Source organism: Poeciliopsis prolifica, unplaced genomic scaffold (genome assembly GCF_027474105.1).
Source record: "Poeciliopsis prolifica strain line A6 unplaced genomic scaffold, Auburn_PproV2 SCAFFOLD002, whole genome shotgun sequence".
NCBI lineage: Eukaryota > Metazoa > Chordata > Actinopteri > Cyprinodontiformes > Poeciliidae > Poeciliopsis > Poeciliopsis prolifica.
The window spans coordinates 17,775,559-17,791,234 of record NW_026562377.1 but is presented as its reverse complement, the minus strand read 5'-3'; the positions used below and the strand labels follow the sequence as shown (position 1 = coordinate 17,791,234).

Here is a 15,676-nt window from a genome sequence, read left to right as displayed (position 1 = left end):
GTTTTTTTTTTTTTCTTATTTGCTCATGTTACAACCACAAACATCAGAACATGTTAATTGGATTTATGTAGGGCAACAGAAAGTAGTGTGCAGTAGCAAAGTGGGAAATTATTACAGGGAGAAATTGTTGCATTAAATTTAACCTACTTTTATTTGCAAAAACAACTCAAGCTCAGTTAGACTGGATAGTAAACGCCTACGAGCATCAGTGCTTTCCAACAAATCTCGATTGGATTTAGGCCTAGACTTTTATGAGGACATTCTGACATCTCGTTGTAGCTGTGGCTGCGTGTTTAGTGCTGTTGTCCCGCTGGATTGGGAGCCTTTTCCCCAGTCTCAAGTCGTCTACAAACCACATATGAGATTTATTTCTGGACTGTCCTGTAGTTAACCAGTGTTCCCGGGGAATAAAATGATTGTTACAGCAAGACGCAGCCACCACCTTCTTTGGTCAGGTTATGTGCAGACCTCCTCGCCAGATTTTTCTCCCCAATATAAACAACCTCATCTTCAACTAATCCAATACTTTCATCCTGACCTGTCTGCCGTGTTTTCCCACGAATTTTCTGCAGCAAACATCTGAGGCCAGCTGCATTTACACTGAGATTATTCAACAATGCCAAGGAATTTTGTTTACTTCTTGGTTTACTTTTGAAGGCAGTTAATTGTGGTGGGTTTTATTTTGGGGTAGTAAAACAAAACACAAAAAAAAGGCTGAATGAGTGCCACGCCTTTTTCAGATTTTTATATGTAAAAGAAAATTGAAAGTAGAGTTTTCATTCAGTTTGCTGTGTTCTGCTTTGTGTTGGTTTATCACATCAAACCATAATAGAAATCTGTGGTCGCGATGGGAAGAAATTTGAAAAGGTTCAATGTCTCTGAATACTTATGCAAAGCAGTGTTTGAGTTGGTGTTATTTTTGTGGGCTCATCTGTCTGAAATTTCTGCTAGGAAGTCGCAAACTCTTGAATGATTAATGTAATACAGGGTGGTGGTATTAACTGCTCTGTGGCTTCGGGTCAGCTTTGTCCAAAATGACCATATTGTCTTACATAACCGGGACCACAAACTGTAAAAAAAAATGTTGCAGTAAATATTTATAAGCCAAGCTAAAGACCACTATAAATAATTTCACAAGTAGTGGCAGCGTCACCATAAACCCCCGTTTCACCCACTTCTACCCCCTCATTGTGAATAATGAGGGGGTAGCATCGCCACACGATGCTTGACTTGGTGTCTGATTCATTTCAAGGACTCTAGACTGCAGGCGATCGCTTCCAGTTCAAAGCTTTTTGCTCAGACCTCGACTGACTGATTCCACCCTGAACAAAGACTCTGTAAAACACAGGTTGAGGTTAGTGATAAATATAAAAGAAAGTACAGTGGTGTTAGGTATAATATTACTGATGGAGACTTGAAGCTCAGAATCAAACATAAAATCTCAAAATACCAGTGGAAACGTTAAAACAGCTTGTTAAATGAAGGTTTATTTTCTGTAAATCAAATCAAGATTTTCCCATTGATTTCTGACAAAAATATGTCATCATCACCATCCCTTTTTAATAAATTGTAAAATAAATTAAAAATGCATATATTTCAAAAGCGATTACTCCTTCTCAGTTGTTTTATTTTATAGATGCAAAACGATTAATCCACATAGATTAGTCTCTTCTCCTGCATGTCTCTTGTCGACCCATTTGATCGTCAGACTCCCAATTGGTTGCAGATGACACCACTGATATTGTAAGTGTTTATACAGAAAAATCTTTTGAGGGTTGTCTCATTTACATTGGTCTGATCAGGAGGTGGACCGGCAATTCCCCCAAAGACTTCCTGTTTCCTAAAAAACAATTTTTTTTCCCACAAAATTTACATTTAAAATGTCTGCACACAGAAGAAAAAGTGCATTTTATGTTTATGTTGTTCACTCAAATGCATGGAAGCATGTTTGTGAACATCTACGGAAACAGTTTAAACATCACGTGAATGCCCAGCTCTAAGAATACATCGGAGTCACGTTACTCTGATCTAAAATATGATAAACTTTGCAAAAATGTCGATGGATATAAATAAAGATTTCTCTATTGGGGTCAGGGTAACACCGGCCAGGGTAACACGCTGGGCCCATCAAAGCATGCTCGTTTGCATTTTTGCACTTTTAACTCACACGCCACAAGTCATGGAGTGTAAAATGAGGGCGCAGCGCTTGTCTTCCAAGGGCTAATTGTATCATAAATTCACAAGCTGCTAAAAGACAGGCATGGCTGGAATTCACAGATGAGCCATTACTTTCTCCCAGCCAACAGCTTCACATTGCATGCATATGCCTGTGTGTGTGTGAGCGTGCCCCTGCTATGAATAGACATTGTCTTTATTTAAACAAGTGATGAGATAAACAGTTTTAGGAAATCATGAATTAGGTGAGTATTCATTGGGTCGTGTTTGCAAGTGTAATGAAGTCAAGATGTGGGATCCTGATGGACTCGTCCTTAATGGTGAGACTGGATGAAAAGGTGTTTCAACAAGTACCATGTTGAGGTTGTGCACACTTTTTCTCATGCTCTTATTTGATTTGATTTTGAAGTGACATCAAGTTATTTTTATGCTTGTGATTCTCTATGTTCACACACGAATCTCCACCGAATATGCTGCTTGACTGTCTAAAAATTAAGATATGCTCGTCACTCAGCTTTCCCAATTTAGCACTGATGGTGTCATCTTTTACAATACACTTTCCTTCATCAAGCAGATAAATGCAATTGGCAATTTCATTTTGAAAATCTAATTTTTTTGTTAATGTACTATTTCAACATCCTTCATTTTGATTTATTCCTGTCTCTGTTGTTTTTTTTTTGTTTTCAACTCATCCAAAATGAAGCTGCTTAACGTCTTACTGGAAAAATTAAGTGCCTGTCCCAGCCCTTGTATGGTGACGTTTTCACAAGAGTTAATTTTTTCATGTAGTTTAAGAGTTTATTGTTGATTTTTACATCACTAAAAGCATCCGCACCCACATACCTGTCAAACTCAAACTCTGTACACTCCCAAAAAGGTCATAAAGATCAGTCAAGCAGACGCTCTTCTGTGCTCCGAGGAGCAGATTAATGAACAGAGGCGATCTGGCTTTTGCCATTTGCTGCGCCTAAAGTGGAATAACCTGCCTCTTCACATTGGATAGTATCCTTGTTTGCTTTTCCACATTGTTTCAGTTTTCTTCCTAAATGTCTTCAGTGTCCAGCACTGTGGTCAGGTTCTGCTCTTTTGTAAACAGAAATCATATGGCCTCGTGTTTTACATGGCTAAAAAAAAGTGCAAGCTGGCACAAGTGTGTAAACCTTTGAGATCCTGACGTATATCGGAACCTGTTGACTTGTAATGCAGAGGTGTGTTTTTGACCGGTCTGTGACTCATTGCTCTGTGTCAGCCTTGCTGTGAATGTGACAAATGTGACAAAAGATTTACAAGGCTCTGTATTTTTTTTTTGTGCTGTTTTTTTTCACCTCCATACATTGACTCTGATTTCTCTCCTCAAACCTTAACTCCATAATTATAAAGGTGTACAAATATTTCACATGCCTTCCTGACACCCGCAGGATCTCGAGTCAGCTGGATTTGAAGTCGATATGCTACATCTTGAGAGAAAAGTCATCGAAGATGATGTTGTAGACTTGAGACAATATGCAACGCCGGTTCAAGCCAAAGAAAAGAAAGAAAAGAAAAAAACATTCACACTAATCCGTCCCCCCTCCCGCCGCACCTTCACCTCCCGTGAGAAGTTCCTAGTTCCCAGGAACCGGTGTGCGTCTGTGTGTGTTTGTGTGCCAATAACGCACCAGACCCTCTCAACTTCCTCTTTCGGCCTTCTGTGTTTTATGGCACCTCATCTCTGCCATACAGCTGCTGCCTCTGCAGCTTCCCTTTGCTCTGATTGGATGATGCAGGAGTTTGACAGGAGATGGTGATCGGGAAGAGAAAGGGAAGCAGCTGGGTTGAGGTGGGAAGCTGGATGAGATGATAGACACATCCGCGGATCCCTGTTACCCTTTCCCACCACACTGCATCTGTGCACAATGATATTGTAGATAATCCCTTGTATTCATACCCTTTGTTCAGATGAAGCTTTAAAAAAAAACGCTTTAAATTAAGGATTTAATTTCAGACCTCTCTACTCTTGTAACCCTAACCAGACAGGTTGAGGGTAACACTTCTTTACAGCGGAAGACATAAAAATGGACCACTAAACTGACCAACTACAAACAAATTAAACCAAGGAAGTTTAAAAAAAATATCAGGAACACCAAAACACCAACATTTAAAATTTTGCCTTAACTTGAACTGCCCACATTGTCAGCAGCTACAGGCACTGAGAGGCGAGTACTTCGGAGTCCGTTGAATGTGGATGCAAGGACTCACTGGTCTCCATGTGAGTGTGCGTCATGTACAGCAAGTTTTGATTAGTTCTGCGCATCTTGAGAGTGAAACGGTTCCTTGTTCTTGTTTGCAGAAGAATTTGTGCTCAGTCAGATTCGATGGCGAGCAATCCAGACAGAAAAATGCTCTGACCTAAATTGTTCCATTGTAATTTCTGGCCACATGTTTAGAGTTGTTGCTCTGCTGAAAAGTACAGATTTGTCTTATATGCAAGTATTTCACAGGCTTCAGCAGCTTCATTAGATTATTGAAACCATCTGTCCTGACATCTATCTTATATATCCCCTCAATCATGTGCAGGGTCACAGGGGAGCTGGTGCCTTTCTCCAGCAGTCACAGGTTGTGCACCCAGGTCATGTCAGAAGTGAGAACAAATGGACGCACAGCTCACAGTGTGAACGCTGTTTGGACTGTGGGAGAAAACTGGAGTACCTCGGGAAAACCCTTGCATGCAGTGGAAACTTCACACAGAACTGGACTGGGAACTGAGAGCTTCTCACTAACAAGGCAACAGTGTTGACCATCGAGGCAACTTGCTTTACAAATAGAACGAGAATAATGGATGTAAAAAAAAGTTTCAAACTAAATCTGGATTCCTGAGTTATTAAAGCACTCATGAGTTCAAATGAGGTTTCCCTCCCTCCACGGTGCAAAACTTACACTACCCGTTGAGCACATTAGAAAACTGTGAAGTACAGTGAGGCCTCTTATATGTTGTGGAGTGACTTTCCTTATGAGCTGAAAACAGGGCCATTGTATGAAAGAAGGTCTGCTAGAGGCTGTGGAGGACCAGAAACTGAACATCACATTCGAGCAGGACAACACGCAACCAAAGCAAAAGAGATATTTTATGTTCTAGATGTGCAAAGATGGCTGAGTCGTAACCCAAAGGACAACTTTGATCACAGCAAAGTTTTATCTATGGGTACCAGAGTAACAGGGGCTGAATACAAAAGTATGTCAAACATTATATAATTGTAACAAATTGCAATACTAGCATTAGCATGTTGCTGACAGCATTTCATGGTAGCATAATACTAACGCTATGATCAAATAACGTACTTACGGGTTTAAATAAATGTTACACAACATTGTTCCCCTCTATGTTCTTGTGGGTCACAGTAAAGTCAGCCCATTAACTCATTAGGAGCAGACACGACTGCATGTTTCCACATCAGCCAGCGAGATAAAATTAGGACTCTCGCACTTAAATAATCAAGGGATTTATAATTAAGTTTTATGTTTGCGTCTGTGGAGACCAGAAGCCAGCAGACCAAATTAAAACCTGTAGTCGCCATGTTTGAAATGCAGCACAGACTGGAGGTGAAGGTTGAGGTGAATTAATTATTTAAGGTGCTGTTTCTTTAAGATTACAATGTCAAGTGTGGGTGTGTGGCGCTGTGGTTCCATCAGTTTTTGGTTTTTTTTTTGACAGGAAATCTGATGAAGATATGTCAATACGAGTGGGCTATCGAGTAACTACTCCAGTTTGCTTTGAAACGCAGATAAAATGTGCAGAAGTTTACATTTTGGTCCGTTACTGTCAAAAGCCACACATGTGTGTGTGTGTGTTCGAATCCGGCTCTGTGTGTTTAGTACATGTGCCGTATTCCTGACCTCTGATCACAGAAAGTATTTTAATCCAATCAGCTTCGTTTTCACATGACTGTCACACACTCGCTGCTGCCATGGTAATGTGCAGAGGAAGGAAAGAAAGCGCTGGAGAGAAACACCAGGCATGTTGTCGCCTCTTTAATCACAGTGAAATTAACACACACTAACACTCATTACACAAGGTTTTATGTACTTTTTTTTTTTTACAACGGTGGGGGCTTCTTCTTCTTCTTTTTTTTTTTTTTACCTTTACCACCATATTTTCACTGTTTGGTTGTGATGAGGAATTGATTGAACGCAGACAACAAAATTGAAGGTTCTGGGTGCACTTTTGTCCTTTCTTACTTTTTGCGGAACCGGCAAGATTCTTGCGGTTACATTCAGACACGAGCCACATCCAGGCTTAGAAGCGGAGAGAATGGTTGGGCAATGGGCAGCAGACACTGAAAGTAAGAGGAAGACAGACAGGATGGACGAAACTGCAAGACGCCAGCGCTGTCGCTCACTGCGACGCATTTAGGAGCAAACCGTGGATTAAAACAAAAGAGAAACTTTCAATGCCATGAAGAGAGGCTTTTGCAAAAACAGCCCCCTGAGCTGTTTTAATGGAACATGATGACGGAGAGAGATTAATGTGATCACAACAGTGACAAACTCAACTTCCCTTGAAAGGTGAAAAGGTTAGCCTGTGCCCTGTGGTTTGCTTTTTTGGCACGCTACCCTCTGCTGCTTCTCATTTTTTCTCTGACATTTCCTGTTCTATCTCAAGTTGAAGACTCAGAGTGCTACAGTCTGAGAGCCAGAAGTTCTTGTTTGCAACATCTGGGTTTTATCCTAAACTGCCACTGCACTATATAATACTTTATTATTATGATTAAATCTTGCTTCACATACGATTTAAAGTGAAGCTAAAGGCATCAGCTGTGGAGGGAGGACGATTTTGAGCCCTGTGTTGCAGGTCCCTCTGTGCAGCCGTGAGCAAAGCACTCTACCTGCTGGACAAAAGTAGCATGAGCAGGCTGTTAAAACAGAGCGCCTGGACGCCATTAGTTTGCTCGAGGACAAGATCGTGAGGAGAAGTTGCTCTGTGAAACAACTGAGAGACAGCGTATGTCCTTTTGCCCAACAAAACCTGTTATTGGAAAATGTAACGCACACTGAACGTTAAGATGCTGCGCCTCGGAGGATACGCTGACTCACAAAGTTTCATTTTCATGAGCTTGTCTTTACGCTGTAGTTTTACTTAAATTTCCCCCATTCCATGTCAAAGGTCTTTCCTGGAAGCATTCTGCATATTTTTAGAACAATGGTTCACAAACAGTGAGCTGAGAATATTTAAGTAAATGTCTTTTATTCTGGAAATCTGACAGTAATCAAACCTGGGTAATTCCACAGACATTGAACTAAAAAAAATGGAGATAATTACAGTTAACAAAAAGATTTAATAAGGAGGTTAAAGCCAAGGGGGTGATTACTTTCTTTCAAAGAGCCAGAAGAGTTTTAAAAACTTTTTCCCTTAACGAACGAAATCCTCATTTGAAATCTCAACTGCACTTTTAGTTTACACAGGTAGAATTGTCTTGTGGTAACATGAGTTGGACAAACTAAAACTTTCAAGTGCTGTTGGCTTCAGTCGTTAGGATTACATTTTTATTCGTCAGATCAGGAATCTTCAGCCTGCAGCTCGGAAACTGTAAGTGGCTGTTTCATTTAATTTCATTGTGGTAATATAATAAAAGACAAAGTATTAATCTCTTATTGTTTGTTCCCATGAAAGATTGCTGACCACTGGTAAATTTGATGCAGAACTGAAACTCAGTGCCACCCAAAGGTTATTAGAAGCCCTCAGTCTTGATGCCTAATTGAAAAACTAGATTTAATAATAAACTCTTGAAATCAATACAAATTAAAATGACTGACAATAAAAATGTTTTGCATATTTACTGTGAGAAATATTCTAAAAATTTGCTCCAGCAAACATATTTATTTGCTACAACAGATATTTAGCATATTTGCATTACTTGGAAATATGTTATATTTGCGCTACAAATACAGCAAATATGCAGTACAAATAATGTGCAGCATGTTTCTTCAACAGAAACACTATTTCCATTGAAGAAGTGCTGCTCAATGGATAGAAGTACTACGACTTTGTTTTAAGTGGTGTATTCGAAACATTTCTATTCATAAATGAACTGAAGTTGGGGTTACCTTGTGGCTCAAAAGATGGCCATTTTTGAGATCCTCTTCTTCAAATAATTCAAAGAAAAAGAATCGGTTCACAGATTAAATGGCTTGCGCTTCAGTGAAAAGCGTCTGTTTCAACCAGTGGCAGTTTTTAGCGCTGATCATTTCAGTCTGGACATCATGATAAGGATCAGCTTAAGTGGAGGCCCTGTGACAGACAGGAGGCACATTTAGTGTGAATAATTTTAGTCATAAAACAGAAAAAGAGAAGATGTGCTTTCCTGCTCAGAGTAGAGATAGAAATAGTTCAGCATGAATCCACTTTGAGTCACTTTTGTGGGTTCAATTAATGTCCTCTCCACTTAAATGACTAAAATAGTGTTATAATTACTTCATTTACCTCGCACAGGTATTAACACCTGACTAGCTTTTTGTCAGTTTGCTAAGTGCAAACTATGCATCCATAGATCAAAACTGAACCCAAACACAACAAGAATGGTAGAAATGTAACACTGCCCATCACCTTGAACATGTCTGTCTGCATGGTATTGGCAGCATTATGCTGTGGACTTGCCCTTTCTCGACATTGGTTCAAATTCAATTAAAAAAAGCTTTATTGATGCCAAAAAGGGAAATTAAAAATTAGTGCAACTCATTTAATTAAAGAGTTATTGTAGCAGTTTGTATCACAACGAATCCGAAGAAGCCTCTGACTGAAGACATTCTGTTTCTCTATGACAGTCTCATGAAGAGGATGCTGAGGATTATTCATAATTTTCTTTGCACCAACAGTAAAGTTGAGACTTAACGCAGAGTTTCAAAGCCTTCCTTCAGATTAAAGCGTATAGTGCAGCATGTAGCATATAGTGACGTTTTCTTCCTCATCTCAGCAGTTCACAGACTCCAGATGTGCAAGTTTAGTCGAGAAACAGCCCAGCAGACTTTTATCTGTAATTGAAGTGAAACTCGGTGTAGAAGAGCGATTACTATCTGAAGCACGGATTAATGTGGTTGAACAACTCAACATTTTTTGATTGGCTGGGCTCATTACTTTGACAGACAGTTTGCTTCTTATTTACTTCCAAGAGTTCAATACCGGTCATGTATCACCAGTCGTACTTGCAAACTGACTCCGAATGTCAATTGATCAAACACGATAACTTCAGACGTTTAATTAACTCCTCAGGCGCTACAAAGTTAAGATTATTTTGGCATTTATTCTGCATACAGTTCATGGGTGCTATTAAATCAGACAGCACTTTCCATTTCTGTTTAGTTCCAACTTATTAATCTCAGCTACAAAAAGGAAATGCAAAAACGTTAAGAAATGGATGACCTAGATTGCAGCTTTAAGTAATTTAATAACTTACTACACAGAGGCTGGTGGAAGTGATTTCAATTATGGTAAACCTAAAATTTTGAATACTCTCAGAAGGTGACCATAAAAGCTTAATGTGATAAGAAATGACTGAATGAAAACTTGAGACAGAATTGGTAAAAAAAAAAAAAAAGAAAATCTGGTGAATATGTTAATTCAACATCTTAAAGAAAAAAAAAAAAAGGTTGCCTTGTTAGAGATGCACCGATCAGGCTTTTGCAGTTTTCTCAGGGTCAAACCTACCAATTTCAGTATTTTTTTTCTCTCCAAATAATATAAATGTCAAACCGTCTTGTATGCTTGATTTACGAGATGTAAATAAGTGTATCCTGTCAGAGTTCACCAGAACAAATCCTTTAAAAGCCCCGATCTGCTGTTTGCACATGGTGGAAAACCGGTCCGATTTCTTTCTGTGGTGGATGGATCGGTGCATCTCCAGCGCTGCCCTCTGCGCACAATAAGAAGCGCCTTCATGACGCATGCAAGTGTCTTTACCTTGTCATAAAATGCTGAAATTAAGGTGGGAATTTGAGCCAAATTACGCTGTAGCTGCAAATGATCTTAATCACTTTTAGTGTCATTAGCGTCCCCTAAAAAAAGTGAAAAAGCACAATAAACAGAAAGTTTTATTTACTTGCCTGAACAGTAGGAAGTTCTGCATTTTCCTTTGTTGTGTCTATTATGCACCTCTATTTAGGTTTTCTTATGAATTCAGAGTATAATCTGTAAAGCTATCCTACTATAATCATATAGAAAATTAACAGAATTGCCAAAGTTATGTGATCAGGCTTCTAAGAAAAAGAAATTGATTAGTTTCTTTCTTTTGTATAATTACATACAGAAGCTTCAGCCACACACTCCTTTATAGTACAGAAGAGCTTTAGAAACTTATAACACAGGAAATTTTCTTTTTTTTTTCTCTCATCACTTACCCACAAATCACCTTCAAAAACAAACAACCCACATACACACAGAGACTCGCATGTTTACTCATTTCCTCTGAAATGTGGGGCAACTTTAAGGATATTACTGTACGATAATAATAAAACAAAGCATCCGGACATCATTTAGCTTCAGATCAGACACCCGCTTGTGGACAAGGTGAGGACAGACAGAGCAGTGGGACAGTATATCTGTAAAGTCTCCGTCAGAAGCAGGGATCCTGTTGTTCATCAAAAGCGGAAGCTTCTTTTTCACGTCTGCAGACTGCGCTCGGCTCATTTTCCACTTCTCTATCTCCTTCCTTTTCTCCTCCTCTTTCGTCACTCAGAGCCACCAGAAGCGAATATAAACGATGAGCATGATGAAAAAGACGCCCCCTGCTGCCAGCTTGGCGTAAGTGGAGCGGGTGTTCAGGTATTTGGCGTCGCTCCTGTATTTCTTCGACAGGCTGGACAAATTGCTGGCCTTTGAGTCTAGCGCTGTGCGAGGAAGATGAGGGAGAAGATGATGAGTGCAATGCAAAAGTGGATTTTTTTTTTTTTTTTTTTTATGACATGAGAGCAAACGCTCAACTCACCAGAGAGCGCCTCCCCTCTCTGCAGGACCTCCTCGATGTTAGCCACCATGATCCTCTGCACGTCCTGCAGCTCCGTGTTGATGCTGCCCAGGTTCCTTCTGGCTCGGCTGTCGATGTACAACTTCTTGGTTTTCTGAATGTAGGTGTCTGAGGAAACGGCATGAATGAGCAGATTCCTGCAGTCCTACCTTGTGGTTAATCATGATGCTCAGACTCATAACTCTGTTTGATCATCTTTTTTGTCCTCATTTGATCCTCAGAGTTAGGGCTGCAGCTAACGGTTATAAAATACATTTCAAAATTTTATTTTGTCAATTTTAAGTCTTTCATATTTAATTTCAACCTTTTGTGAATTAGCAAAAAAAATCACAATAAACTCAAATGTTCAAGGATGGGAAAAAAATATATTGTCAGTTCATCAATTACAGCTCAAAATTGTAATGACATTCACGAGCATAAGAGTCAATGTCTGACCAAATATATTAATATTAAAAAAATAATCAATTTGCTGTCAGTCATACTGTCAGAGTCTTCTGTTTCTTACCAAACTCGATGAAGGAGTAAGGACGGGATACTGTGGGGACCTTCTTTCCGTGCTGCTCATGAAACTCTGCCTGCAGGTCTTCAAGGTACGCAAAGGCCAGCTTCTTGGAAAAGCTGGCTTCTGACAGCACAAGGTAGCAAACTCCTTGCTCTATGAAATAGCTGCGGGGAGAACCAAAACGTGGATCATGTTAAAAACTCAAAGCGGCAAAGGAGAAGGAGAACGAAGTATCGAGTGTGGAGTAAGTGAAGCTTGTTCTTTGTTTGTGTAAATATTGAAGATGAGGATGGGACTCATCTTCCTAACTGTGATACCAATCCAGGTAGGAGCGAAGGAGGCAGCCGAAAATAAACAGCGAAAACAAGTTGCCAAAAAAATAAAAAATTAAGATTTTCAGCTTTTGTTAAGGCTTGATGTGTTGATTCTGTTTATTTTTATTGGACTTCTTTTCCTTTTGTAGAAAAGACATAAAAGAAGTTAGACAAAAATAAGTGGTTTGGATTCCTCAAGAGATCTAAATATAAAAGGAAGCTAAAATAAACACTTAATTTGGTTTCCTCTTTCTGTTTATCTTAAAAATAGACTCACTTGTTTTAATGATGCAATATTCTGAACTGCTATAAATTAGTTTAGTCTCTGTACGGATTTAGCTTCACTGTCCAGTTAGATTTCTGAAAACAATGATTGGGTTTTGCTTCATTTGGCATTTTTGAAAGAGAAAAAAAAAACTAATGGGAACAAAGTATAGCTTTCTGTTTTGTTTTAAAAAACAAAAAACTCAATTCATTAAAAAAAAACCAAAACATTATTTTGGCAGTCAACGTGGTTCGCTAAACACATCTTCAGACTCACTGAAACGCCATCGACCCGGCCTCTAAAGTGCAGCGTGTGGGACTCTGTTCGTTGAGTTTCCTGAAAAGCTGCTTGGCCTGAGTCTGATACTGCTGAAGGTCTCGACCCACCTGAGGAAAAATAGAAAAAAAAAAAAAAAAAGGAAGCTCTTATCAAACAACTTGCAGATTATGTTAACCATAAAACACTTGGATGCTGATTTTATGAGCACCTCGACGGAGTGACTGCACAAGCAAATGTCTCTATGAAGGGATAATGGCAGCTCAACTACTAGGAAGAAAAACAAAAACTTTTTTTTTGTTCTACATTTGCTCTTTATTTATTTAGTTTTTTGCCTTGAGAATGGATTTAAATGAAAGACGGTGCTATTTCTAACGGTGAGTGCAGGGCCGTTTGGGCTGGGTTGGGTAACGATAAATGACAGCATTACCACTGCAGCATCACAGAAAGACAAATGATGAAGCACAAAGCAGAGACACAACAAACCTTCTCGCTTCCCTTTTTGAAAGCACACAAGAAAGTGAAGAAAAGCATGTTAAACTCTTGTGAAGCTATGGACAAAGTAAAACAAGCTCATTGTGTTACGGAGGCTCCGAGGCAGTTCTCAGATTTGAAGTATATTTTAAAAGTTCTTGATTGTCGTCTGGTCCTTTAGTCTAAAATGACACAGCACAACTTTTCATAAGAGAAGCAAGATGACGTCAACATACCAATACTGACCTCTGGAGGCCCATATAGGTAAAGCTGTGTGAATGCAGCTGTGCTGTGTGTGTAGTTTTAACAACTGTAGTTTTTAAACATTTCTATGGTGTGGAGAAACATTTTACATTTATTAACAATTGCATTAAATTTAAGAGAAAGGTAGAAATTTAGAAAGATAACCATTCTTTATAACTTCTGCAACCTGGGTTGTTGTGTATGACGCTATGGAGCAAATTACGTCTAATGGTGAGAAACCATGCTTGGTTTTGTCAGTGCTTCAATTGATCAGTTTTTTTTCCCGTCTTCTTCTCCACTTGCTTTCTGAGAATTGAGCACAGCATCTCAGTGGAGTTAAGATTGCGAGGGTTCCTTGGAAACAGATCTATAATGTCGCTGAGATTAACAATCAGTCAGTTTGTTTTACCTGTAACATTATTTCTACTAATGGGAGAATGCACCAACTTCTAAAAGGAAGTTGTACTTGAACGTCACTTTGACATTTTATTCGTGGTAGTTCTGTCAGCCATTGTGAGTAAGAAACACAAGACCCATAATACCTTTTCTAAAAAAAAATCACGATAAAAGTTTCAGTCCGTCCTTGATTTAAAGAATCTGCTTCTATGTCGCTGAGGTTTCTACTTGCATTGTACATTTAGAGGCCGAAATGCTTGTTTGTTCATTGTGAAATAGCTCAAATTTAGTCAAGCTGGACTGGGAAAGGCCATTTTCACGTCTAACTACGATTCTCAATCAGGTGTGCGGCAGCAGGGAAAACAAATAAAACATTCAGGACAGCGGGTCCTGAGGATCAAGATGGAGAACCCCTGACTTAAACCATTTTACCAGAGATCTGATGTACGTTTAGGGCTGTTGATCTGCAAACTCCACCCATGCCCCTTCGTCCTGTGTAAAGCTCTAGCCATCTGACGGTAGCAAAAGTTACAATTGCAGTACATGCCGCACTTTTCAGATTGTCATTAAAAACAATGAGTTTTCCTTCCATTTTGACTTGGTCCATTTCATAAAATCCCAGAAAAATCCATTGAAGGCACTGGATTTATCACACCGACAGATTTATGTATCGATTTCAACGACTCTACTGAAATTAAGTTAATCATTTTGTCTCAGCGTTGGAAATGACACACAGAAAATTGGTTTTAACAATGAATGCAATAAACTAAAATAATCTTAATTGTTCAAAATCTAAACTTAAAAACTTACAAGACATGATTGTACTACGACCGTCTGCAATTGAATCCATATTTCTTCAACATTTCTTGCAATGTGATTTAAAAGTATGTGCCATAATTTAGAAAATGAATATTAAGTCCCCGGTTTTTGCAAATTATGTAAAGGCAGATTTCTTTCTTTTTTTCTTTCTTTCTTTTTTTGTTGTTGTTGTTGTTACATTAAATATTTATCTGCAGTGCTGTGCTACCATTCCTAGTCAGCTTATTCATCAGATCTGTTAATGGAAGCTGTTTCATTTCATTTGTCAACAAAATCTAAAACCTCTGATCAGAAGATTTCACACGAAGAGAGACTGATTAGTGTTGTGGGTTATAAGCTACCTGGTAGGCAGGCCTACCTCCAGTGGTCACTCAGCTGATCAAACAAAGTTTAGCCCCTTTAGCCACTTATAATGAGATCTGAATAACTCGGGATCCTCGCATCTGCTCCCCACGCCTAAGATGGTCACATCTGATCTTTGTCAGCTAACGTGTCACTGTTTCACATCCCCAGAGACATCAGCAGCAGCAGAGGTAGAAAGGTTGAGAAATAGACCTGCTCGTCCTCCTGCATTGAAGCGGCCAGCGGCAGACCGTCCGCCAGCCGAGCGATCATCGTCAGCAGCAACATCTCTGCGAAGTGTCCCGCTGTGAGTCCACGGCCCGGAGAAAAGTCCCAGCAGCAGCGTTAGCCTGACGGGCTGGCTGTAAAAGTGACAACACCACAGGAGAGACGCGCTGAGCTGGCCGGAAGCGCCGCAGCCTTTTAGCGTCACAGTCAAATGCCGCCGATGCGGAAATGAATGCGCTCACGAATAAAGTTCCGCTTCACGTTAATCCCACTCTGAGGTTGTGAATGTGGAAAGTTGGGACAGAGCTGCAAAATAAAATAAGTCGCCAGAAAAAAATTAATGACATAAAAAACAAAACAAAACAAACAAACAAAAAAAAAAGTATTTTGAATGTCTTTAATGAAGCGGATCAGACCAATGAGTGAGAGTAGCAAGAGATATATTACTGCTTTTACTCAGTATCTGGTTGTGAAATACGACAAAAAATACAAATAATAGTAAAAAGTTTCCAGAATCCAGGCAACAACAACAACAAAAATGGAATATCGTCCTAGAAATAAACCAAAAAATATGCTCTTTTGTAGCTTTTACAAAGAGAAGCTTGTTTCATCAATGAGATTCAAGCTGTTACTTTATTGATTTGTCTCA

At 39.3% G+C, this 15,676-nt stretch overlaps 1 protein-coding gene across 2 annotated transcripts; it reads right to left on the bottom strand.

Moving 5' to 3' along the window:
• Nucleotides 1-10,218: 10,218 nt before the first annotated feature.
• On the bottom strand, nt 10,219-15,220 carry sec22bb (SEC22 homolog B, vesicle trafficking protein b). Of its 2 annotated transcripts, XM_055058574.1 has the most exons (6): nt 15,013-15,220; nt 13,012-13,023; nt 12,526-12,635; nt 11,674-11,834; nt 11,130-11,276; nt 10,219-11,031 (listed from the first exon to the last, which is right to left on the bottom strand). In XM_055058574.1, exons 1-6 carry the CDS (start codon nt 15,085-15,087, stop codon nt 10,877-10,879), a joined length of 660 nt encoding a protein of 219 aa, XP_054914549.1. In that variant the 5' UTR covers nt 15,088-15,220; the 3' UTR covers nt 10,219-10,876. The 2 variants fall into 2 exon arrangements, with proteins under 2 accessions (XP_054914549.1, XP_054914556.1); XM_055058581.1 differs by lacking the exon at nt 13,012-13,023.
• Nucleotides 15,221-15,676: the final 456 nt, after the last annotated feature.

Bases quoted from the DNA above. Each gene is read 5' to 3' on its own strand.
- sec22bb (XM_055058574.1), bottom strand. From the start codon at position 15,087: ATGTTGCTGCTGACGATGATCGCTCGGCTGGCGGACGGTCTGCCGCTG. The intron at 11,277-11,673 runs GTAAGAAACAGA...CCGTTTCCTCAG, and splicing joins TTACTCCTTCATCGAGTTTG to ACACCTACATTCAGAAAACC. The intron at 11,032-11,129 runs GTGAGTTGAGCG...TTCCTCGCACAG, and splicing joins GAGAGGGGAGGCGCTCTCTG to CGCTAGACTCAAAGGCCAGC.